The 27,307-nt window shown below is 44.8% G+C and overlaps 1 protein-coding gene across 3 annotated transcripts in view; it reads left to right on the top strand.

The window, feature by feature from the left end:
- Positions 1–27,307, top strand: part of LOC140429507 (transient receptor potential cation channel subfamily M member 6-like) — a 426,501-nt gene that overhangs the window by 112,754 nt on the left and 286,440 nt on the right. For all 3 annotated transcript variants that reach the window (XM_072516596.1, XM_072516595.1, XM_072516594.1), the window contains exons 6-8: positions 16,213–16,337; positions 20,380–20,551; positions 21,104–21,278. In XM_072516596.1, coding sequence (XP_072372697.1) covers positions 16,213–16,337; positions 20,380–20,551; positions 21,104–21,278 — 472 coding nt within the window. The remainder of the gene's footprint in view (positions 1–16,212; positions 16,338–20,379; positions 20,552–21,103; positions 21,279–27,307) is intronic.

Here is a 27,307-nt window from a genome sequence, read left to right as displayed (position 1 = left end):
TGCGTCCCCTGCTTCTACTTTTTCCTGCAAGTGGAAACATCCTCTCGACGTGACATGAATGCTAAAGTACATCCCTGGTCTTGTATTCTAGCCCTCTTGACATGAATGCTAAACAGGCACCAGAGTGTGGTGACTAGGGGCTTTTAACTGTAAGTTCATTGCTGTGTAAGCCTACTTGTGACACTAATAAAGATTATTATTATTATATGTGTGCTCCACCAAATCTGGCATATTATGTAACCCCGATATTTATTATTCCACCATTGCTGCCTGGATTCTGGGTTACGGGGATAGGTTGGTGTGTGGGCCTAGGTAGGATGTGGACTCGATGGGCCGAATGACCTCTTTCTGCACTGTAGGGATTCTATAAGTATGGTAAGTTAAAAAATATCATATTAGGCAAAAGATCTGCTTGTCTTGTTTTTCTTGAGGGGCTTAGAATTTGAATCATGGTTTATTTTAGTTATATGTTTATCATCTCATTGTTTTGGTTTTGTTCCAGCAGTTTGGATTTGTGATGTGTTGACAGTAACCAGTATTTTCTTTACATTTGACGATTCTTACGTTGCCATTGACCGTCATGGCTTTGATTCCTTACCTTCACCATTTGTAACCCTCTTGTAAAATCCCCCATAGCCATGACTAGCGTAGGACACAGCGTAGGGCAGTATGGAATCCCCGATTAAAATAGTTAAATAGAACAGTACGTACACATGATTTGTTATGTTGTAGGTGTAACATAAGTGGCTTCCTTGTGGTGCACTTGACAAAGGAAGGTTCAGACGTGGAGATAACTTCAACACGTTTATTAAACTATTTACACTTCTATTACTCGGGTTCGACACGACTGCTAATCCTACTATAGCTACCCAGACTGACCAACCAGCTGCTGAAATCCACCTGGTGGCTCTAATATTGAATCAACCCTGTGTCTGTACTCACTGACTGTCTCCACTGGAAAGAGGCAGATCATGTGTGTGGTGTCCTTTATATATGGGTTGGTGTAATGCCCCACTGTGGTCATGTCACCTTGTGTATTGTGAATGTCCATTGGTCTTGTCCTATCTGACTGATCTATTAGTTTAGTGTGTGTGTGTGATGTTTCTGGTGCTCCCACTAGTGTCTAGCTAGCCTACATGCATTTACATTGATGCACATCACCATATTCTCCCTTTTTTTATATGTTCATATTTTCTGTACACTTTAAGAAAATTGAACAAAGAACAGGTAGATAAGGGAAGGTATATACAAGTCATGGGAACAGTGATTAAACAATAAGTCCAAATCATTCGTGTGAGTCCAAAAACCATTATTCATCATGGTCAAATGTCTCTCTTGGTTATGAACGCCATCAACGCCCCTGTGCCACAGGAACCAAGAAGTGGTCAAATCACTTCGCTGATTGATTTGGAGTCCCTTTCTTTTTCCGATGTTTATGATGGTGCTGTCGGATGGCATCTTGTGGCTGATAAGGTGTTGATGTTGGAGAGGTACCATCAACAGTATCATTCGAGGTCATGGATGTGCCATATGTTGAAGTTGGATAAGACAGTACATACTGGTTCTGGCCACGTGCTGTGCAGGAATGGTGATCCTGCTGAGAACGGTTGAAGCTTGTCGAATTGGAAACAGAATTGCTGCTCGCATAAATACCTGGTGATGGTGTGAAACTAGAATCTTGCATCTGATAGCAATGTGCTGTCTGGCCAGGCTGTGGTGCAGCAAATCCTGGGCTGTAACGAAGGTATCCAGTCTGTAGTGCAGATTGCGCTTGCGGTAGTTTTCCTTCGGTCTTGAGTCCATTAGTGGGCAATCCGTAGTGCTGGCCTGTTTGAGAATATGCTGCATAGACTGCTGGCTGCTGCATGCCTGAATACTGTGTTTGTCCAGCATGAGCTGTCATTGGCTGCACTGCTGGTGTGGAAAAAATGTGTGGATATAGCTGTGGTGAATATTGGTGTATTCCTCTTGGACTGTAGCCGCTGCTTGTTATTACTGACCCAGTGTAATTGTTAAGTGATCCATCTCCTGTCATTGTGGCATCTGCTGTCACCCTGAGCGTGTCATCACTTAGGTTGCGGCACTCCCTGTCTGGAGTAAAGTCCGGCTTACGTGAATCAGAGTCGGCGTTTGGTTGCACCCCATCTGGAGTTTGGTCTGTTTTAACTGAGTCAGTGTTGATTTGTTGATGCTCCCCTTCCGGAGTGTTAGCAGGTTCACTGGAGTCAGCTGAGATTTCTTGAAGCTGCACGTCTGGAGTCGGAACATGCAGGAATGCATTGACTTGTGGAGAGGTTTGAACGAATGAGGGTGGAAGTATCGTGGTGTCACCGGAGTCACCAGTGGTCTTACAGTGATCGTCGAGTGCCTCTGTACACACTAGCTGAGGTCTGTCACTTTGCACATCTTGCATGGGAAGTGGGATGCTGTCGTCACTCGTCTCACATACAGTGGGTAGATCCTCAGTAGCTGCTTGTTGTTCACTTGAGTTGGGTAAATTGTCAGAGTCTTCATCGGGTGGCGCAAACAATGTGGGTGGACTGTCATTGTCTTGCTGTTGTCCTTCATCTGGGCTTGGGCTGTCATCGTCGCTTTGTTCTTCACTGTAGCATGATAGACCGTCATGGTCGTCCTGCTGTGCACTGGAGCGTGGTGGACTGTCATAGCCTTCTTGCTGTTTACTTGAGCATGGCAGACTTGCATCGTCTGCCGCTAGTTGGTCAGAGGAGGTTGCTAGACCCTCATGGTTTTGTTCCTGCAAGGACTGCGTGTTGGAGTCCTGCGTTGCTTCTATCGTGGAGGCTGTCCACGAGCTCGCTGCGGAGGCTTGTGACACTGGAGTCACGTCTTGTGTGTGCAAGGACTGCGCTCTGGAATCTTGCATTTCTTCTATCATGGAGTCTGTTCACGAGCTCGCTGTGGAGGCTTGTGACACTGGAGTCACTTCTTGTTCATGCAAGGACTGCGGTGTGGAGTCTTGCATGTCTTCTTTCGTAGAGTCAGGAACCCTGAGCGGTGCGTGGACCACGCTCTGTGTGGCAGCAGGCCGCTCTCTGTGGGCTTGTACCGCTCTCTGTCTCTTAATTTCAGGCTGCAGCATCATCCTGCACTCACGAGTTGGGATGTCATATCCGCTGGGCTGAAGATTCTCAAATCCGAAGAACAAATCCGTGTCTGCGTCGGATTCAGTCCGGGGTCGCCATTTTTAATGAAAAAACCTTTGTCCGAATCGTAGTCTTCTAGGACCATGTCATCACTGTTTGCGTCGGAGCTGGCATTGGGTTTGCGAGGTCCAGAGAAAATGTAAAGGTCGGTAACGAAGTATTCAAGGTCGGAATCATCGGTTTGGGCATCAGTAACTGCTTGTTGCAGTGTTCTTTGGAGGTTTATTTTATTTCTTGGTTCAATCTGAGGCATTGTGCTGTCATTCCAGGTGAAGGTTGTTTTACGGCTTTAAAAGATTTTTTGTTTGATTTGGGACGTTTCCCCTTTAAATGGGCGTGGTCCGGGGCCTCTGATGTCATGACGCACGTGACGTAGCACGTAGGAAGCGTTTACACATGCGCAGATCGCGGTTCCTTTACTGATGGCCGTTTTCGTGATTGCGCATGTGCGGCGTCTCGCACATGCGCAAACGGACCTTCCTGTTCTGCGCACTTCTCGCGCAACTGCGCATGTGCAGTCCCTTTAGAAAGATGGCCACCGACCACAATCGTTCTCTGCTCTGGGATTTCGGCCTCGAGGTGAGTACTGGTGCTTCTCTTACCCTTTCTTGCTGTTTGGAGTGTGATTTCCTCACAGTATTTGCCGAATTTGTCCAGGACTGCCTGGAAGTCGCTCCTGTTTTGCCCCTTGGAGAACTTGAATTTTTAAAAGATTTCTTCTGCTCTGGCACCGCGATGGTGAGGAGAAGCTCTGTTTTTTCAGGATCGGCCACTTCTTCTAGTTCGGCTGCCACCAGGAAGATTTCAAACTTTTGCCGGAATGCCCGCCAATTTTCGCACTGGAGCTGCTGCGGAACCCGGATCTCGAACATCGTGCCTGGGTATCATTGCTGGTTGTCACTGTGCGCTGAGGTATGGCTATCTGGATTGGAACAGTTCACTCCTGGTATCATGATTTGTTATGTTGGAGGTGTAACATAAGCGGCTTCCTTGTGGTGCACTTGACAAAGGAAGGTTCAGACGTGGAGATAACTTCAACACGTTTATTAAACTATTTACACTTCTATTACTCGGGTTCGACACTACTGCTAATCCTACTATAGCTACCCAAACTGACTAACCAGCTGCTGCAATCCACGTGGTGGGTCTAATATTGAATCAACCCTGTGTCTGTACTCACTGACTGTCTCCACTGGAAAGAGGCAGATCATGTGTGTGGTGTCCTTTATATATGGGTTGGTGTAATACCCCCCTGTGGTCATATCACCTCCTTGTGTATCGTAAATGTCCATTGGTCTTGTCCTATCTAACTGATCTATTGGTTTAGTGTGGTTGTGTGATTTTTCTGGTGCTCCCTCTAGTGTCTAGCTAGCCTACATGCATTTACATTGATGCACATCACCACAATTAGGGTGTTAAATGATGCAGTAAAATGCGTCAGGGTGTTTGCACATATCAGAAGCCTCAACACAGAAGTGGCATTTCTTCAAGAAATGCATCTTCATATTCTAGATAACACTAGATTACGCAAAGCATGAGTTGGCCAGGTTTTTCACTCTAAATTTCACAGCAAGGCCAAGAGAATGGCAATTTTGATAAATAAGAGAGTCCAGTTTTCCTCCTCAAATGTGATCTCACATCCTGATGGATGATCCATAATAGTTAGCTTGTTCAAACTTCTGTAATCTTGGTAAATGCCTATTCCCCACCTGGAATTACACCAAATTTATCACTTAGCTCCTCACCTCCCTTCCCAACTTAGACACTCATCACCTTATCTTGGGAGGGGAGGTGAACTGTGTTTTGGACCCAAAATTAGATCATTCAAACCCTAAGAACTTTGCGCTTTCTGGCGTTTCCAAAGCTCTCTCTTCCTTCATGACTCAAGTGGGATGTGTGGACCCTTGGCGTTTCCTACATCTAGACACAAAAGATTTCTCCTGTACTTCTCTGTCCACGCTTAATCATGCATCGGCTATTTTTTCCTGCAGTAAGAGCCATTGAATATTCACCCATAGTTACACCATACCACGCGCCCCATTCCCTGGACTTAGTCCTTAGACCCAAGGCTAAAGGCCGACCTCCATGGTGGTTTGATACAGCCCTATTATCCAAAAGGAAATCTTGTAACTCTATATCCATCAACATAACCAATCTCAGTAAAACGATTAAGTCTAATTCCATCTCCCCTCAATATTGTGGGAGATCCTTGAGAAACATAATATCCCATAATGCATACACTTTCAAACAAAGAAAATTGATACAGCAAGAGTTGGTGGACTCCATTTTAGAAATGGATCAGCAGTATCCCATTGCTCCCATCCCTTAATTATATGCATACAGGCTAAGGCTCCATAATTAATTTGATTTACTCTCCACCAATAAAATGATATGCATGTTACAATGGTCAAAGGGAACATTTTATGAACATGGGAACAAAGCTGGTCACCGACTGGCACATCAGCTCAGGTGCCAATGTGCTTCCTAATTTATTGCCCAGATACATGTGGCATGAGAATGTCACTTTAAGAAATGTTTGTCTGCTCAAGTTACTGCAGTGATGTCAGAGTGTGGGTGGAGCTGAGCTCTGGCTCTGCTTTTTAGTTTCACTTTGAGGAAAGCTTGGGTGTGTCTGTTTTTTGTTTTTGTTTTAGTGTTGGAGCTGCAGCCAGCCAAAGAGGGTGTAATGTTGTTTTCTCTGCCATGTAATGACTCTCTCTTGATCATTTGGTGAATTCAGAGTGACAACTGTTCTCAGTAGTGAATTTAAACCTGACGTGCTTCTGTTAAAAGGTTTTCTTTTTACATCTTATGGATGTTAAAAGGAAAGTTTAAGGATTACTTAGTGTTGTATTCTTTGGGGGTTGTATTTGAATTGATGTTTGCTATGAAGTTCACTGTATCTTTTAAAAAGGTGAACTGTGTTCACAGAATAAACATTGTTTTGCTTTAAAAAATGCTGTTAGATGTCTGCTGCACCACACGTGTAGAGTGGGCCGTGTGCTCCCCATACCACAATCTAGTAAAAGTCGTGGGTCAGGTGAACTCCATGATACACTTTGGGGTTCTCTAAACCCTGCCCCTTAACAAATTGGGGGCTTGAGGGGGATAAAAGTCTATCTATTCGATTGGATTAGTGAACTTAAAGACAGTGAGGGGTGAGCATATTGTGGGTGCTTTTCAGGTGTGGTATTCTAGTTTAAGTAGGGAGTGTGTTGTGGACAATGACTCTTTCATAGGCTCTGAAGTTTTTGGGGTGGAGATGGTCACATGCAATACCTTACGGACAGAGACTAAAAGCAGACTGTTAGATTTGGCAAAAACATTGCAGTTAACATTACCTGACAAAATGCGAAAAGGTGAGGTAATTATGGCGGTGGCTAAGCATTTAATATTGCCTGAGATACAGTCTGACTCAATGGAAATAGTAAAAATTCAGTTACAAATTAAACACATGGGACATGAGAAAGAATTAAAGTAGCTTGAATATGAAAGAGATAGAGAGGAAAAAGAGAGAGAAGAGAGGAAAACAGAAAGAACAGTCCTAGCAGAACAAAGAGAAAGAGAGAGAGAGGAAAAAGAAAGAGAGAGAGAGTTTGAACTTCTGAAAATGGCCATGAAACATGACAGTCAGTTAAGATTGGCAGATTTAAAGGGAAATGCACAGTTTGAGGATAGTGATGAGGATGAAGGGAAAGAGCGTCAAAGTCAAAGGCTTGGTGGGGATCTATTTAAATATGTCCAAGCATTGCCAAGATTTGACGAGAAGGAGGTGGAAGCCTTTTTCATTTCATTTGAGAAGGTGGCTAAACAAATGAAATGGCCACAGGACATGTGAGTATTACTGATTTAATCAAAGCTGGTAGATAGGGCAAGTGAAGTGTTTGCATCACTACCGGAGGAGGTATTTGGGACGTATGAGGAGGTGAAAAAATCCATCTTGGGTGCATATGAACTAGTGCCTGAAGCCTACAGACAAAGGTTTAGAAATTTAAGGAAAGAATTTGGTCAAACATATATGGAGTTTGAAAGGCTCAAACAGAGTAATTTTGATAGGTGGATAGGGGCTTTGAAAATAGTCCAAACGTATGAAGCTCTCAGAGAAATTATACTTTTGGATGAGTTTAAAAATTCAATTACTGATGCAGTGAGAACTCATGTGGAAAAGCAGAGTGTTAAAATGTGAGGTTAGCAGCAGAAATGGCAGATGATTATGAATTAGTTCATAAATCAAAGCTTGGTTTCCAACATCCGTTTCAGCCTGAGGGTTAGAAACTGGGGACATGAGAAATATTCAAGTGGTAGAGGCAAAGGTGATCTGATGGGAGATAATAAGGAGAGCGTACCTCAATTTAAAAAAGAAATCCAGGAGGGTGGAAAAGAAATGAAAAGTTTCAAATGTTTTCACTGTAATAAACTAAGCCATGTAAAGTTACAGTGTTGGTGGTGGAAGAAAAGCACTGGGAAGGCTGATATGGTAAAACAGGATAAGACAGTGGGGTTTGTTAAAGTGGTAAAGGAAAGCCCCAAGTGAAGTGAAGGAGGTGCAAATGATTGTACAGCCTGATCAAGTGGTGATTGCTAAGAAGGTGCCAGATCTCTTTAAAACATTGCAGTTAACATTACCTGACAAAATGCGAAAAGATGAGGTAATTATGGCGGTGGCTAAGCATTTAATATTGCCTGAGATACAGTTTGACTCAATGGAAATGGTAAAAATTCAGTTACAAATTAAACAAATTCTTTAAAGAATTTACTTGTGTGGGTAAAGTTTACTCATGTATATCAGGAGGAGCAGGTAAAGAAGTTACAATTTTAAGAGATACGGGAGCTAGTCAATCTTTAATGGTAAGAGATGAGGAGTTATGTAGTTTGGGAAGAATATTGCCAGAAAAGGTGGTAATATGTGGAATGCAAGGTGAGAAGAGTAGTGTTCCATTATATAAGGTAAGATTGGAAAGTCCGTGAAGAGTGGTGAAGTGGGATTTTTCCGGATTGTGTTGTAACATGGTCGCAATGTCACAGGTTAAGACAAGAGGAGAAATCAAAGAGAGAAGATGAAGTTGAAGTGCAATTATCAGAAACGATTTTTGATCATTGGTTAAAAAAGAACAAGAACAGGTGGGGGATGAGGCGGATATTTTTAGTTCAGGAAAATTGGCGGAGTTACAACAGAAAGATGTAGAAATAGGGCAGCACAGTGGCACAGTGGTAGCACTGCAGCCTCACGGCGCTGAGGTCCCAGGTTCAATACCGGCTCTGGGTCACTGTCCATGTGGAATTTGCACATTCTCCCCGTGTTTGCATGGTTTCGCCCCCACAACCCAAAGATGTGCAGGGTAGGTGGATTGGCCACACTAAATTGCCCCTTAATTGGAAAAATGAATTGGGTACTCTAAATTTATAAAATAAAAAGACAGAAGTCTAAATAAAATCGATGTATCAGAACGCATATACGGAAGAGGAATCTGAGTGTATACCAGAGTGTTATTACCGTAAAAATGATGTCTTGATGAGTAAATGGAGACCTTTACATATGCAGGCGGATGAAAAGTGGGCAGACGTTCATCAAATAGTATTGCCGGTAGGGTATAGAAAGGAGGTGTTGCGAGTTGCACATGAGGTACCAGCGGGAGGTCATTTGGGAATAAGGAAAATTCAAGCTAAAATCCAAAAACATTTTTATTGGCCTGGACTACATAAAGATGTATTTAAATTTTGTCAATCATGTCACACATGTCAAGTGATAGGAAACCTCAAGCAGTGATAAAACCAGCGCCATTAATACCCATTCCCACATTTGAGGAACCTTTTACAAGGGTCTTAATTGTTTGCGTAGGACCGCTTCCTAAAATGAAAAGTGGGAATCAATATCTTTTGACGATAATGGATGTGTCTACTAGGTTTCCAGAGGCCATTCCAGTAGATAATATTACTGCTAAAATGATTGTGGAGGAGTTACTTAAGTTCTTTATTAGATATGGACTACCCACAGAAATACAATCGGATCAGGGATCAAATTTTACCTCAAGGTTATTCAAAGAAGTTATGGACAGCTTAGGAATAAAACAATTTAAATCAACTGTGTACTATCCCGAATCGCAGGGAGCTTTAGAAAGGTGGCATCAGACATTAAAGACAATGTTGAGGGCTTACTGTTATGATTATCCAGAGGATTGGGACAAAGTAATTCCATTTATACTGTTTGCAATTAGGGATGCACCTAATGAGTCAACCAAATTCAGTCCTTTTGAACTAATTTTTGGTCATGAGGTAAGACGACCACTTAAATTGATTAAGGAAAAATTGGTGAGTGAGAAATCGGAAATTACATTATTGGATTACATGTCAACTTTTAGGGAACGATTAAATAGAGCAGGTGAATTGGCTAGACAACATTTAAAAGTTGCACAACATGTGATGAAACGGGTAGCGGACACGAAATCCAAAGTTTGTAGTTTTGCCAGTGGAGATAACGTTTTAGTGTTGTTACCAGTGGTAGGTGAACCTTTAAAAGCAAGGTTTTGTGGACCTCATCAAATTGAAAGGAAATTAAGTGAGGTGAATTATGTGATAAAAATGCCAGATAGAAGGAAGACTCACCGAGTGGGTCATGTGAATATGCATAAAGGGTACTTTGAAAGAGAAGGAGAGCAAAACGTGGAGGTTTTGATGATTCTAACTCAAAGTGACACACCAAATCTAGATGACTGTGAATTTGACATACCTAAAATTAAATTGGAAAACAAGGATGTTCTTAAAAATTGGGCTAAATTGTTGGGTTATCTTCCAGAGGAAAAACGGACTGACCTGAAAGAGTTATTGATGTCACATGGGCAAGTTTGTGGAGATAAATTGGGAAGTACTAAAATGGCTACACATGATGTAGATGTGGGAAATGCTGTTCCAATTAAACAACATCCGTATAGACTTATTTGAGACTTATTTAGACTTGCTTAACCCTTTAAAATTGGCACAGGTTAACAAAGAGATTGAGAGTATGCTTAAAAATGGCATAATTGAAGTGGGTTGCAGCCAATGTGGGCTCACACATAGTAATGGTACCTAAACCAGACGGTACCCAATGGTTGTGTGTGGACTATAGAAAGGTTAATGCAGTTACAAGAATGGACTCTTATCCTATCCCACATTTGGAGGATTGCATTGAGAAAGTGGGACAATTAGATTTTATTTCCAAATTGGATTTACTTAAAGGTTACTGGCAGGTATCTTTATCCGAAAGGGCGAAGGAGATTTCAGCTTTTATGGCTCCAGATGGTATATAGCAATTCAAAGTTATGCCATTTAGCATGAAAAACACCCCAGCCACATTTTAACGGTTAACTAACAAAGTCGTTTCAGGATTACCCAATTGTGCGGTATACATCGCCAATCTGGTAATTTTCAGCCAGACATGGAAAGAACATTTAAAACATCTGATGGAGTTATTCGATAGACTTCAGGAGGTGTGTTTGGTGGTAAACCTAGCCAAAAGTGAATTTGGAAAAGCCCAAGTCACTTTCCTTGGCCATACAATCAGACAGGGTCGAATTGTCCCAGGGGATGTGAAACCAAAAGGTATTGGGGAGTTTCCAATACTCTCGACACAAAGAGAAATAATGCGATTTCTTGGCATGAGTGGATTTGACCGAACATTTGTGCCAAATTTTTGTAGCGTGGTTGTTCCACTGATGGACTTGCTGAAGAAACGTTGAAAATGTCAGTGGACAGCGGAGTTTCACAGGCATTTGACAGCCTGAATGCTGTGATAACCAATGCTCCTGTGTTGGAGAATTACAAGGGACACTGTGATCAGATTGAACTAAAGAAAAATGCCGAGGCATAGAGAAATAAATGGATCATGCAGAGACCTTCTTGTTCAAGGAGACTGTCAATGGAGAGGGATTCCAGTTGGAGGAAGAAGAACAAAAAAATGGACTATTATTATACCTGTTTCCGTGTGTTTTTTTAAACGAAAAAGTATATTTACTGTGTGCATTTCTGAAAGGATAATGAAAAGGTGAAAAATGAAACCATCTTGAAGTTGATGATTTTTTTAATTCTTGGGCGGAGGTATCATGAGAATGTCACTTTAAGAAATGTTTGTATGCTCAAGTTACTGCGGTGATGTCAGAGTGTTGGTGGAGCTGAGCTCTGGCTCTGCCTTTTATTTTCACTTTGAGAAAAGCTTGGGTGTGTCTGTGTTTTTTGGTTTTGTTTTAGTGTTGGAGCTGCAGCCAACCAAAGAAGGTGTAATGTTGTTCTCTCTTCCATGTAAAGACTATCTCTTGATCATTTGGTGAATTCAGAGTGATAACTGTTCTCAGTAGTGAATTTAAACCTGATGTGCTTCTGTTAAATGTTATTTTTTAATGTCTTATGGATGTTGAAAGGAAAGTTTAAGGATTACTTAGTGTATTCTTTGCGGGTTGTATTTGAATTGATGGTTGCTGAGATGTTCACTGTATGTTTTAAAAAGGTTAACTGAGTTCATAGAATAAACATTGTTTTGCTTTAAAAAATGCTGTTAGATGTCTGCTGCACCACACCTGTAGAGTGGGCCATGTGCTCCCCGTACCACAATCTGGTAACAGTCGTGGGTCACGTGAACTCCATGATACACTTGGGGTTCTCTAAACCCTGGCCTATAACACATGATTCCTCTTTCCGACCCTTCTGATATTAATCTGACCTTTGCTTCCTTTTATCATAACCTATATAAATACGATCCTTCTTTGGATGGCGTGACAATGGCTAACTTCCTGAGTAATTTAGATATCTCTTCTTCTTCTTCTGTAGATAATGAATTGTATAAGCGGTAAAGCTCCAGGCCCTGACGGCTTTCCTATCGATTTTCACAAAAGGTTCCCCACTCAACTTGCACCCTTGCTGCTGGACATGTTCAATGACTCAATGTCTCTTACGTTCCTGGCCCCTACATTACCGCAAACCTCCATTTCACTTATTCTCAACAAAGACAGGGACCCAAAGAATGTGGCTCTTTTCGGGCTATCTCTCTCCTAAATGCCGATGTAAAGTTACTCGACAAGCTGTTGGCACACCGTGCAGAGCCATACGGCCCTGACATATTCTCTGAGGACCAAACTGGCTTCATAAACGGCAACCGACTATCTGCAAACGCACGGCATCTCCTCAACATCATACATTTTCCAGCTGCCTTGATTGCCCCCTGAAGTGATTTTCTTTCTCGATGTGGAGAAGGCTTCTGACCGAGTGGAATGGGAATACATATTTACAATTTTGGGTAGGCTTAGGTTTGGCGAAAAAAGAATTTCATGGATTCGCCTTCTATACGCCTAACCCCACCACTAGTGTACACACTAACTCTTCGCATTTGGAGCACTTTCACTTGGGGAACCCCTCAAGGGTGTCCCTGTCCCCACTGCTATTTGCTTTAGCAATTGATCCGCTATCTAGAGCCCTAAGATCATCCAAGCTGCTGAAGGATATCCTTTGAGCTGGTGTGGAAGGTCGTGTATCCTTGTATGCTGATGACATTTTACACATTACAAACCTTGTTCCCTGTCTCGACGACATAATGAACATTCTCAGTACCTTCGGCTCTTTTTCCAGCTATAAACTGAACATTAACAAAAACAAGTGTTTTCGAGTTGGCTCCAGAGCCAAGCAAAACCCCCCAGGTGCTCTGCTTTTCCGTATATCTAATGCCAGCTTTAGTTGCCTAGGCATCAACATAGCTCATTCGCTCCCGACCCTTCATAGAACAAATTATTCGAGCCTGATTGCTAAAGTTAAGACTATTTACACCGCTGGAATTGTCTACCTCTCCCTTTAGCTGGTAGAATTCATTCCATAAAAATGAATATTCTACCCAGATTTTCTTTTCAACGTCTCCCCATCTGCCGACAAAAATAATTTTTTGCTGTGGTTAATAAGCTAATATCCTTGTTCATCTGGGTGGTCAGGTCCCCTAGAGCCTGCAGAGCAATACTTCAGAAGGGGAGATGAATTGGTGGTGCAGCTCTTCCTAATTCGTTGTATTACTATTGGGCGGCTAATAACCAAAGAATCCTAACATGGTGTCACGACCCAACTCAAACTGGTGCTCATTTCTGCTGTTTATCCTCTCTTCCTGCCTTGGTCTGTACTCCACTCCCCTTCTCTCCCTCAAAATTCACGTCAATTCACGTAAAAATATGGAAACAATTCCTTCAACACTTCAATCTTATCACTCCTTCCCTAAGGGGCCTTTTTTGCAATAACCACTTGTTTTTGCCCTCCTTACTTGACTCCGCGTTCAGTTTGTGGAGGGGGAAGGGACTCATGCGGTTGGCCAACCTGTTTGTAGATGGAAACTTTGCCATTTTCAGTGAGTTCATGGATAAATTTCATTTATCTAATTCTAGGGCACGATTCAATGGAAAATATTCTGTGTCCGGTTTTGGGTCCGTTTAGAGGGATGTTTCTCGGCACTAGCCGAGCCAAGAAAGACCCCACTGTTCAATAGCACCTTGCTAGTTTTTTGGACTCGGCGAGGAACCTCCCGTCGAGTCCGCACTTTAGTCATTTGCTGCACTAATTAAGTCAGCTCGCCAGTGCAGGAAGACTACTTGTGGATCTGGGAGCCATTTTTAAATGCAGCTCCAATTCTCAAAGCCCCTCACCATCCCCACCGAAGTCTGTGGATGCCCCACTTCACCCAACCTTCCCCTTCCAGGGTCCTCCAGCTCCCCCTCACACCCTACCTCTTATGGGTAAAGCAGCCCATGCCTGACCCCACGCACAGGCACCTGGGCACCTTGGCACTGCCATCCTGGCACCATGGCAGTGCCCCTGCCAGCCTGGCAATTCCAAGATGCCCAGGTGCGAGTGGGAGTGCCAGTGTTCCCCGTGCCCAAAGACCCAGGGGTATCCAATGGCCTGGGCGACCCTCTCAGATGCTCTTACAACTGGACCATATTTGTGTGGACCAACACGAAACAACGCCCTGGCGAGGTCCCGCAGGCATGGCCGGTAAATTCCAGGCCCTGGGAGAATCCGGCGAACATATATTAAATGAACCTAATGGCTCATTTAAATATGCATATATGGATCATGCCCACCTTTCAATCTCACTAGATTTAGGGTATCGCGAATCATGCGACAAGGCTGTTAAATCACGCCTCTAGTCTTCATCGTCATTTTCAAGTCCATGGTTTTGTTCGCTCACGTTTTCATCCTTCCCTCAGCCAACCCCCAAGTGTTGAGGAGGATTCTGTCTGTACCCCAATCAGTAGTGGCTCTATTTCATGACATAATTAACCAATCCTCTATCCATGCTACTACTTTACCCTTAACGCCATGCATCCTTATCTTATGCAGCAACCTTTTGTGTGGCACCTTGTGAAAAGCTTTCTGGAAATCCAGATATACCACACCCATTGGCTTCCCGTTGTCTACCACACTGGTAATGTCCTCAAAAAATTCCACTAAATTCGTTAGACACGGTCTGCCCTTTATGAACCCATGCTGCGTCTGTCCAATGGGACAATTTACATCCACATGCCTGGCTATTTGTTCCTTGATGATAGATTTAAGCATCTACCCTACTACCGAAGATAAGCTAACTGGCTTATAATTACATGATTTCTGCCTACCTCCTTTTTTAAACAGTGGTGTCACATTTGCTAATTTCCAATCTGCCGGTACCACCCCAAAGTCTAGTGAATTTTGGTAAATTATCAAAAGTACATTTGCAGTTTTCCTAGCCATCTCTTTTAGCACCCTGGGATGCATTCAATCAGGGCCAAGAGACTTGTCTACCTTTAGCCCCATTAGCTTGCCCATCACTACCTCCTTAGTGATAACAATCGTCTCAAGGTCCTCACGTTTCATAGCCTCATTTCCATCAGTCACTGGCATGTTATTTGTGTCTTCCCCTGTGAAGACCAAACCAAAAAACCTGTTCAGTTTTTTCCTCATCTCCCATTATTAAATCTCCCTTCTCATTCTCTAAAGGACTAATATTCACCTTCGTCACACTTTTTTGTTTTATATATTTGTAGAAACGTTTACTATCTGTTTTTATATTCTGAGCAAGTTTACTCTCGTAATCTATCTTACTCTTCTTTATAGCTTTTTTAGTAGCTTCCTGTTGCCCCCTAAAGATTTCCCAATCCTCTCGTCTCTCACTAATCTTTGCCACTTTGTATGCTTTTCCCTTCAATTTGATAGTCTCCCTTATTTCCTTAGATATTCACGGTCAATTTTCCCTCTTTCCACAGTCCTTCCTTTTTGTTGTTATAAACGTTTGCTGAGCACTGTGGAAAATTGCTTGGAAGGTTCCCCACTGTTCCTCAACTGTTTCACCGTAAAGTCTTTGCTCCCAGTCTAGCTTAGCCAGCTCCTCTCTCATCCCATTGTAATATCCTTTGTTTCAGCACAAAATACTAATGTTTGATTTTACCTTCTCACCCTTCATCTGTATTTTAAATTCCACCATATTGTGATCACTCCTTCTGAGAGGATCCCTAAAAATGAGATCATTAATCAATCCTGTCTCATTACACAGGACCAGATCTAGGATTGCTTGTTCCTTCGTTGGTTCCATTAAATACTGTTCTAGGAAACTATTGAGGATACATTCTATAAACTCCTCCTCAAGGCTGCCTTGACCGAATGGTTAAACCAATCGATATGTAGATTAAACTCCCCCATGATAAATGCTGTACCATTTCTACATGCATCAGTTAGTTCTTTGTTTACTGCCCGTCTCACCGTCATGGCGGGTTAAGCTGAGGAATTTCTTGGTGGATGTCAATCATTTGTATCTTTCTTCAATGAATTGATTGCTGTCAACTGTTAAGATTACTCTTTCATTTTTGTATAATTTATTGTTCTATACTTGGGGGGGGGGGAGGCTGAATTTATGCCTATGTATTGTTCTCTCCTTTCCCTGCTCCCTTCCTTACTTGAAAACCAAATAAAAAGAAGTTCATTAAAAAATATATTATATTTAACAACTGTGTCCTCTTTCTCTCCCTAGTTACAGGATAATTAACATTGGATGTTGTGATTTTTAAAATAGGAACTTCTCGACATGTTGGAGATGCAGTAAGAGATCACACTTCCCCGTATTTACGAAAGATCTGCATAATAGGAATTACACCTTGGGGAGTCATCGAAAATCACCGAGATTTGATCGGACGAGATGTAAGTACCTGGACGGGATTCTCCCGCAACTGGCCGGATGGCCCGACGCCGGCGCCAAGAGCGGCGTGAACCACTCCGGCGTCAGGCCGACCGGAAGGTGCAAAATCCTCCGCACTTCCAGGAGCTAGGCCGGTGGCGGAGGGGTTGGCGCCGCACCAAACGGCGCCAAAGTGCTGGCGCGAGTGCAGAACTGCCGTCGTAGTTCCGCACATGCGCAGACTGACTGGCATGTTCCTGAGCATACGCAGGGGGGTTCTTCTCTGCGCCGGCCATGGCAGAGCCCTACAGAGGCCGGCACGGAAGGACGGAGTGCCCCATGGCACAGGCCCGCCCGCAGATCGGTGGGCCCCGATCGCGAGCCAGGCCACTGTGGGGGCCCCCCCTGGGGCCGGATCCCCCCGCACCTGAGGACTTACCTAGCCGGCCTCCAAGCCAGGTCCCGCCGTGATGGACCATGTCCATTTCACACCAGCGGGACTGGCCAGAAACTGACGGCTGCTCGGCCCAACGGGGCCCGGAAAATTACCGGGAGGGCACTGCCAACAGGCCTCGACTGGCACGGCGTAAACCCCGCCCCTGCCCAAAAACCGACGCCGGAGAATACGGCAGCCGGCGTCGGAGCGGCGGGGCAGGATTCATGCTGCCCCCGGGATTCTCTGAACCAGCGGGGGGTTGGAGAATCCCGCCCCTCATGTCTGACTGACCAAGCCATTCTATTTGTTAATAAAATAGTGTTAGTTTTTTAAGAATTAATTCACGTTTGACAAGGTCAGTATTTATTGCCTATCCTTGCTATCTTCTTGAACCACTGCAGTCTGTGTGATGTAGGTTACATCTAGAGAGCTGTTAGGAAAGGAGTTCCAAAATTTTGATACAGTGACAGTGAAGGGACGATTATATAGTACCATTTAACAAACAAAGTGGATAATGGGGATCCTGTAGATGTAGTATATGTGGATTTTTGGAAGGTGTTTGATAAGGTGGCGCTCGGAAGTTAATTCACAAGGTTATCAGATGGGGTTAGGGGTAATTTATTAGCTTGGATAGAAGACTGACTGATTGACAGAAAACAGAGTCGGTTTCTACAAATATACAAAACAAAAAAGAGTGGCTAAGGTAAATATTGGTTCTTTAGAGGATGAGAAGGGAGATTTAATAATGGGAGATGAGGAAATGACTGAGGAACCGAACAGGTTTTTTGGGTCGGTCTTCACAGTGGAAGAGAGAAATAACATGCCAGTGACTGATGGAAATGAGGATATGACAGCTGAGGACCTTGAGATGATTGTTATCACTAAGGAGGTAGTGATGGGCAAGCTAATGGGGCTAAAGGTAGGCAAGTCTCCTGGCCCTGATGGAATGCATCCCAGGTTACTAAAAGAGATGGCTAGGGAAATTGCAAATGCACTCGTGATAATTTACCAAAATTATTGTTATTTAAATGATAAAATATTAAAACATGCTGCTGTGCAGAGGGACCTGGGTGTCCTAGTTCATGAGTCGCAAAAAGTTGGTTTACAGGTGCAACAGGTGATTAGGAAGGCAAATGGAATTTTCTCCTTCTTGCTATAGGGGTGGAGTTTAAGACTAGGGAGATTATGCTGCAACTGTATAAAGTGTTAGTGAGGCCACACCTGGAGTACTGTGTTCACTTTTGGACTTTATACCTGAGAAAGGATGTACTGGCACTCGAGGGTGTGCAGAGGAGATTCACTAGGTTAATCCCAGAGTCGAGGGAGTTGTGTTATGAGGAGAGGTTGAGTAGACTGGGACTGTACTCGTTGGAATTTAGAAGAATGCGGGGGATCTTATAGAAACATATAAAATTATGAAGGGAATAGTTAGGTTAGATGTGGGGAGGTTGTTTCCACTGGCGGGTGAAATCAAAACTAGGGGGCATAGCCTCAAAATAAGGGGAAGTAGATTTAGGAATGAGCTTAGGAGGAACTTCTTCACCCAAAGGGTTGTGAATCTATGGAATTCCCTACCCAGTGAAGCAGTTGAGGCTCCTTCATTAAATGTTTTCAAGATAAAGATAGATAGTTTTTTTAAGGCCCATTGAGTCTCAACCGGCCCTTGGATTCCCATCACGGAAAGAGCAACCTACTTAAGCCCACTCTTCCACCCTGTCCCCGTAACCCAATAGCCCCACCTAATCTTTTGGACACTATGGGTCAATTTAGCATGGCCAATCCACCGAACTTGCCGAAGATGGTCACTGCCTGACACTTGTGTGATACGAACGTTACTTGCCATCAGAATATTTTTTGTGACATAATTCCATTTACCTGTAATCAATACAATCTGACATGTTTCCTCTGCCAGCCTCCAAAATATGGACATAAAAATACAAATAAAATTAGAACACTAGAGTGCGTGCTTTTTCAACTAATACAACTGATAAAGTAAAATTCAGTGCAATTCCGGTAGCCTATACAGAATCATCGGTCGAGTTTACACTTTGGGCACAATTGGTTATCTGCGTAGAAATTTTATTCAAAACTGCGCTAACTTTCAGAAATTTTATTTTTCATATCACAGATCTGAAAAGCTGTCATGAACCTGTACAATTGGGCAGTGTTTAAGAAAGTCATTTGAAATTTAAACTTTTTGCTAAAAAGTACTCCTTGATATTTAAAACATTAACTTGGTGCAATTCATTCATAGAATTAGAATTTTGGTATTACAAAAATAAGCATTTGTTTGGGTAGTGCTGTTTCTTGTGCGTTATCAGACTTACTTCAATTCTTTGGTGTGCGCCACAACCTGCTTGGCTCACCCAACATTCAATGATACCTGTGAAGAAAAGCAGCACAAACCACACTAATAGTGACCTCTAAGAGGCTGCCTGTCCAAGTGAATCGAGGTAAAGCAGCATTACACAAAAATGAATTTTTCTCCCAGGGTGTCTGGACAACCATTTTAATTGATTTTAAGTATGACTTTCAAAAAAGGCAGAATCATTTGCTAGCTATATTTGTGTATAGTAGTCAGTCCCTGAGCAAATAAATAAAAATCAAAAACCTTCTGAAAGGTGTTCTTGCACCCCAAAAAATAGTTTAATTTTAAGAGCCTCGTTGAATGCCTGCAAACTGGTGCAACTAACAGAAACTCACCATGATGATTAGGCCAGCTCCCAACACAATGTTCTTTAAAATAGTGCAAAGGATTGCAGAAACCTGGATGCAAGTTGCCTTTAAAATTCCACAATCTTGCAGGCAGATTGTACTAAAAATAACAGCACCACCTTGCAGAATTCCCAGCCCCCAATATATCTGCAATTTTGATGAAATGTTTTGCACTCAGCTTGTATAGGTATTGTGGAATCATCTGCAGTATGCAGACCCACTCTATTTCAGGTTTGCACTGACAGCAGCATAACTACAATTAGGCAAGGATTGATTTTTAAACTTGAAAATCAGTTTTAAAAGTGTCCCAGCATTCACCACACTACATTTTGTGGTTTTAATTTTGTGAACAGGCAGCATTATGGACAGCTCTGGGGGTTAGTTAGCTCAGTCGGCTGGACGGCTGGTTCGTGATGCAGAGCTACACCGACAGCGCAGTTTCAATTCCCCTACTGGCCGAGTTATCCATGAAGGCCCCGCCTTCTCAACGTTATCCCTCCCCTGTGATGACCCTCAGGTTAGATCATCACCAGTCATCTCTATTTCTCTCTCAAAGTAGAAAGCAGTCTATGGTCAACTGGGAGTATGCCGACTTTCTTTCTTTCAGACAGCTTTACACTAAATTTGAAAGTTTCATCAACATTAGGACATTAGGGTGTGAGGTTCTATGGATATATTTAAAATACAGCATAGCATTGTTTAGTGGGAGTGCTCCAATTTAATGCTTTGTCAGCTAACAGTCAGGTATCCCTACATGCCAACATCACAGATACATCCAATATAATTCAGCAGTATTGATATGCGTTGACAAATATTATCTCTGCTTTAAAGGTATTTTGGACTGTTTATATGCAGTAAAATACAAAGGTTTTGATAATGTTTTTAAGCAAGTTGTGTATAATGTATTTCCTTAGGTCATCTGCCCCTATCAGACACTTGGCAATCCTTTGAGCAAGCTGACCAGTTTAAATAGCAAGCATTCGCACTTCATCCTAGTAGACGATGGAACTGTTGGCAAATATGGGAATGAAATGAAGCTGAGAAGGATGCTGGAAAAATACATTGCACTTCAGAAAATCCATACCCGTAAGTACAGCCAAACAACCACTGTACTAGTGTTTGTGGTGAAGGTGAGTTTCCTCCTTTTCCAGTTACAACTGTAGACCCTGAGGAACATCCGATTTCTGGGTGCAAAGGCAAGGATAACCTGTTCTGCTAGGCCTCAGCTTAATTTAAGTCGCCCCAGGATTTTCCACGCTTTCTTGAGGCAGTGTGGGGGCAGTATAGGATGGGTGGGTTGTGGCAAACATTCCAGGCCTCACTTCATTTTCCTGTGGCAATGGTCACTGAATTCTCTGCCGCAGGGACCGTGAAACATGGCAGCAACATAAATGAGTCAAGATGGGGTGCGGCTAGCCTCCTGCATCATTTACATTGTAGAGTTCATTAAGCATTTGCTGCAAAGGTGTCTTGTGACACTATGGGCTGCCTCCAGACCAAATACCACCCCCCACTGCACCACCCCCGACAAGAATGTCCCAACGGTGTACAATATTGAAGTAAAAGTTTTCTTTCAATGTTAACAGTCTTGTAAGATGTTTTAATGCAATTCGGCTTTTCCTTTTCTACCCAATATAGGGATGGGCCAAGGTGTTCCTGTAGTGGGGCTGGTGATTGAAGGTGGACCGAATGTTATCCTGACGGTGTGGGAATATGTAAGGGATGTTCCCCCTGTACCTGTTGTTGTGTGTGAGGGAACAGGCAGGGCAGCCGACCTCCTGTCTTTTACTCATAAACACACTGCAGATGGTGGGTATGTTCCTTGTTTATATGTTCTTCATATATTTACATATATTAAGTTGCAGGATGCATGGGGTTTGTATTTTGACAACATTGTTGAATATGGTTAGTGCGGTGATATACATCACTGTAAGTACACAAAGGGTTAATATACATACACTACACCTAGCTAGACACTAGAGGGAACACCAGAGACATGACACACAGACAGTCAGCCAATAGGTCAGTAAGATAGGACACGACCAATGGGCAGTCATGATACACACAGAGGTTACACTACCACAGGAGGGCATTACACCAACCCATATAAAAGGACACATCACACATGCTCAGTCTCTTTCCAGTGGAGACTCTCAGTGAGTACAGACACAGGGTTGATTAAACATCACTCCCACCACATGGATTGTAGCAGACTGGTTTGTCAGTCTGAGTAGCTATAGCAGGATTAACAGTAGCGTCGAATCCAAGTAGGAGAATTGTTAACAGTAATAAATATGTTAAAGCTATCTCCAAGTCTGAACCTTCCTTTGTCAGAGTGCACATCAAGGAAGCAGCTTATGCTAAATCAAGAGCATAACAAAACAGTTAGCATTAGGGCCAGTGATTTGCTGTGATTGAATAGGTTAAATCCATTTTTATTATGGTATTCTGAAAATTTTACCATTGCTTCGGGTATTGAAATCCATGTGACTGTCCACTGAAAATCAGTGGCCTTTATATTTTATATCACAATACTATTTGACATAGAAGCATTTAGTTATTTTGTAATGCTAGTTTTAAAGTTGAGGATACACAAGTGTATCTGCAAGATGCATTGATTAGATGATTGGGATAGGACTTTTGCTCATCTTCATGCTGCAGTGCTTAAATTGTGTGTGTGTGTGACGGGAGGAGTGGGGTTGTGAAATGGGACCAGAAGGTACTCTGAGGAGAGGCAAATACCTAGTACAACAGCAGGTAGGGGCGCTTGGAGCATTGAAGGAAAATGCAACCTAGGATGAGATGGTAACTGAAGGCCCTGTGTGTGTATAATATACTCCTTCGAAGAAGAGCATGGGGGGGGGGGGGGTATTCCTGGTGTTCTGACCAATATTTATGATCCTGCAATGTCACAAAAACAGATTATCTTGTTGTTATCCCAGTGCTCTTTGTGGGAAACTGTTGTTTTGATGTGTTTCCTACATTATAAATCAAAAGTACTTTGTTGGCTGTCAAATGCCTGAGGTTGTCAAAGGTGTTGTTAGGCATAATGCAAGATTTTATTTTTTTGCCATCACCCTTTCAGGCCATCACTCTTCCAGATCATACCATCCCTCCTTTTAAAAGATAGTGGAGGAACTAGCAGTACATGAATTATTTTAATGGGAACTGAGAAGGATAAAAGGAGATTAAATTAAAAAATATAAAACTATGAATGTTTTTGATGGAATGAATGGGCAAAGGCAGTCCCTTCATATTGTGGAGTCAATTTATAATTGTGGGTAGAATTTTTTGCTCTGGATTAGTGGTGAGTTTCCACTGTTGGCAGGACGGGTTCTCAAGCCCGATCTTCTATTTGAAACCTCATTAATTATGTATTGGCAAGCTGCTTGGTGAATCACGTGGTGGGGATGACATTGATTCAGCCACTCGCCATCACCTCATGAGGTTGAAGTTCCTGGCACCATACTTAAATACATGGCTGCGACTTTGGAAGTCCCAGAGATGGCCCCAAGGAACAATTGGAGGTATACACCAGCATTGGGAGGATCCTTTTACCAGGAATGGATCTAGGAGGTCCAGCAAACTCACCTTGTTGGCCTGGGAGCCGGTCACAAAGGAAGCCAGCTCAGCGGGCAACTGACAGAGAAATGCCCATCCAGCGCAGGAAGGGGATGAATGACCTCATCCGCACTGCCAGGGTAAGTCATCCTTCAGGTCACTCCAACCTCGCATTCTCATAGTGGCATCGTGATGTCAAAGTGTTACACTGCTCAGGGATTTCACACAATATTAGCGGGGAGCTACTAGCATTTAAAGCCTATTTTCACCAGCATCTCACCTGACATTCTGCACAAACAGTATCATCGGCCATTAATGAGGGAGGGTTCAGCAAACACAGTAGGCATGCATGCTTCCCAACCTCCGCTTCATCCCTTCTCATCACATCCCAACCATTTGTCTTCATTCAGGCCAAGCTTGCCGACAACAAGAGAAAGTAACTCCAGACTGGAGGAGGGATGGCCAATATCCAGGAGCTCCTGAAATTAGAGGATGCCGCTGAGTTGGCAGGAGAGGCCAGAGAATACTCCTCTAGGGAAGGCGAGATTGGCCTCTCCCAGCAAGCCAGAATGGATGAGCCGTCCATGAGTTGATCACATCGTGGCATTCTCACTGAATGACATTCAATGTTGTATTCAGCCTGTTGAAGAACAAAATCTATATTCTCTCTCTTAGAGATAACAACAGGTCCAGAGAGAATTGCACAGGCAACATATAGCCTAACATCCAGGCCATCTCAGAAAGGGGTGCTGAGGAGCCATGTGAAGAAGACCCATCACAGCGCAATACAAGGTCTTCTCCACGGTGGATCTCAAGTCTGCCTACCACCAGCTACCCCTCCGTAATAGTGACCGCCAGTACACTGCCTTCGAAGCAGATGGGCGGCTCTATCACTTTTTAAGGAATCCCTCCGGTGTCACGAACGGGGTCTCGGTCTTCCAACGTGAGATGGACCGAATGGTTGACCGATACGCCATACGCGCAATGTTCCCGTATCTTGATAATGTCACCATCTGCGGCCATGACCAGCAGGACCACAACACCAACCTCCGAAAATTTCTCCAGACCGCAAATATCCTTAATCTGACTTACAATAAGGATAAATGCACGGTTAGCACCGACCGTCTAGCCATTCTAGGCTACGCAGTGCGAAGTGGAGTCATAGGCCCCGACCCTGAGCGCATGCGCCCCCTCATGGAATTCCCCCTCCCTCACTGCCCCAAGGCCCTAAAGCCTCGGCTTCTTCAGCTATTATAAACAATGGGTCCCCAATTACGCAGACAAGGCTCGACCACTGATCCAGTCCACAACCTTCCCCCTGTCAACGGAGGCCCGCCAGGCCTTCTGCCGCATCAAAGCGGACATCGCAAAAGCCACGATGCGTGCCATCGACGAGTCCCTCCCCTTCCAGGTCGAGAGCGATGCGTCCGACGTAGCTCTGGCGGCCACCCTCAACCAAGCGGGCAGGCCCGTGGCTTTCTTCTCCCGCACCCTCCACACTTCCTAAATCCGCCACTCCTCGGTCGAAAAGGAGGACCAGGCCATAGTAGAAGCTGTGCGACACTGGAGGCATTACCTGGCCGGCAGGAGATTCACTCTCCTCACGGACCAAGGGTCGGTTGCCTTCATGTTCGATAACGCACAGCGGGGCAAGATTAAGAACGACAAGATCTTGCAGTGGAGGATAGAGCTCTCCACCTACAATTACGAGATCTTGTACCATCCCGGGAAGCTGAACGAGCCTCCTGATGCCCTGTCCCGCGGCACTTGTGCCACCGCACAAGTGGACCGCCTCCGATCCCGCCACGAGGACCTCTGCCACCCGGGGGTCACTCATTTCTTTCATTTCATCAAGACCCGCAACCTGCCCTACTCCATCGAGGAGGTCAGGGCAGTCACCAGGGACTGCCGAATATGCGCGGAGTGCAAGCCGCACTTCTACCGGCCAGAGAGGGCGCACCTAATAATGGCTTCCCGAAAGCCTCAGCATGGATTTCAAAGGCCCCCTCCCCTCCACCGACCGCAACACGTACTTCCTGAACGTGATTGACGAATACTCCCGTTTCCCATTCGCCATCCCCTACCCAGACATGACCACAACCACCGTCACCAAGGCCCTCCAGGGTATCTTTACACTGTTCGGTTTCCCCGCATGCATTCACAGTGATAGGGGGTCCTCCTTTATGAGCGACGAACTGCGTCAATTCCTGCTCAGCAAAGGCATCGCCTCGAGCAGGACGACCAGGTACAACCCCCGGGGAAACGGGCAGGTTGAGAGGGAGAACGGAACCGTCTGGAAGACCGTCCTGCTGGCCCTACGGTCCAGGAATCTCCCAGTTTTTCGCTGGCAATAAGTCCTCCCGGAGGCTCTTCGCTCCATCCGGTTGCTGCTCTGTACTACCACAAACCAGCCACCTCGCGAACATCTCCTTGTTTTCCCCAGGAAGTCCTCCTCCGGGACCTCGCTCCCAACCTGGCTAGCGACACCGGGACCCGTCCTGCTTCGGAGACATGTGAAGGCGCACAAGTCTGACCCGTTGATTGAGAGGGTCCACCTGCTGCATGCCAACCCCCAGTATGCCTACGTAGCATTCCCCGACGGCTGCAAAGACACGGTCTCCCTTTGGGACCTGGCACCCGCCGGAGCCCCACGCGCACCCGCACCATTGCCCCCACCCCCACCCTCCCCGTAGCACCTGACTGGAGGGTCAGCACTGCTGCCGCCCCTACCCAGCGCCGAACAAGCACCAACAAGCACCTCCAGGCGCCCGTCCCCCCTGCCCACTTTTCACCCCAACAGCGCCGCCTAGGGGTGACAAAGCTGTCTGGGAGGAAGACACCACGAACCCGGAGTCGCAATCGCCGGGGCCCCCTGTAGCGCACAAAAATGTGGTAGTATGTATTGGGGGTTATGTGGGACTGGAAGCCCTAATGTCATTGGCTGACAGATCCCGGGTCCTGGTTGGCCGTTGACCTCTAGCTCCGCCCTGAAGGCGGAGTATAAGAAGCCGGAGTCTTCCCCCGCAGGCCAGTTTACTATCGAGCTGCGGGGGAACAGACACGCTTAATAAAGCCTCATCGACTTCACTCTATTCGTCTCATGGAGTCTTTGTGCGCTACAATTTATTCAGCGTGTCTGTTCCCCCGCAGCTCGATAGTAAACTGGCCTGCGGGGCAAGACTCCGGCTTCTTATACTCCGCCTTCAGGGCGGAGCTAGAGGTCAACGGCCAACCAGGACCCGGGATCTGTCAGCCAATGACATTAGGGCTTCCAGTCCCACATGACCCCCAATACATACTACCACACCCCCACCAGGATCATCGCCGAAGCTCAGGCGCTCCAGAAGGACAACAAGGCCACCCGATCGACTGATTGCTGCACCATGAACACTTTTCTGTTACCCTCGACATCACAGTACCTCCATACCTGGTCCTACCATGCGAAAGGCGACATTAATGCTGGCCATCACCCCGCCGGGTTCTTTTTAACAGGGGGTGAATGTGGTAATACCAGGTATTGCAGTACCTGAGAGGTGGATGACCATTGGCTAGACCCAGGAGTCTACCATTGGCTAATGTACATAGCTCCGCCATGAGAGGTGGAGTATAAGAACCAATGCCATCCCAGCAGCCTTCACTTTCTGTATCGAAGCTGCTGGGAACAGTTCAAGCTGATTAAAGCCGATTAGTTATGACTCACCTTGTCTCGAGAGTCATTGAATGCGCATCAAGCAGCGGGGAGCGAGGCGAGTGTTCATTTTGAGCAGCAGGGAGAGAGACGAGTGTTCATTTTGAGCAGCGGGGAGGGAGGCGAGTGTTCATTTTGAGCAGCGGGGAGGGAGGCGAGTATTCATTTTGAGCAGCGGGGAGCGAGACGAGTATTCATCTTGAGCAGCAGGGAGAGAGGCGAGTGTTCAATTTGAGCAGCAGGGAGAGAGACAAGTGTTCATTTTGAGCAGCGGGGAGAGAGGCGACTGTTCATTTTGAGCAGCAGGGAGAGCGACGAGTGTTCATTTTGAGCAGCGGGGAGAGAGGCGAATGTTCACTTTGAGCAGAGGGGAGAGAGGCGAGTGTTCATTTTGAGCAGTAGGGAGGGAGGCGAGTGTTCATTTTGAGTAGCGGGGAGAGAGGCGAGTGTTCAATTAAGCAGCAGGGAGAGAGGCGAGTGTTCATTTTGAGTAGCGAGGAGAGAGGCGAGTGTTCAATTAAGCAGCGGGGAGAGATACGAGTGTTCATTTTGAGCAGCAGGGAGAGAGACGAGTGTTCATTTTGAGCAGCAGG

Source organism: Scyliorhinus torazame, chromosome 9, assembly GCF_047496885.1.
Source record: "Scyliorhinus torazame isolate Kashiwa2021f chromosome 9, sScyTor2.1, whole genome shotgun sequence".
Taxonomy (NCBI): domain Eukaryota; kingdom Metazoa; phylum Chordata; class Chondrichthyes; order Carcharhiniformes; family Scyliorhinidae; genus Scyliorhinus; species Scyliorhinus torazame.
This window is presented reverse-complemented; position numbering and strand designations above follow the sequence as displayed.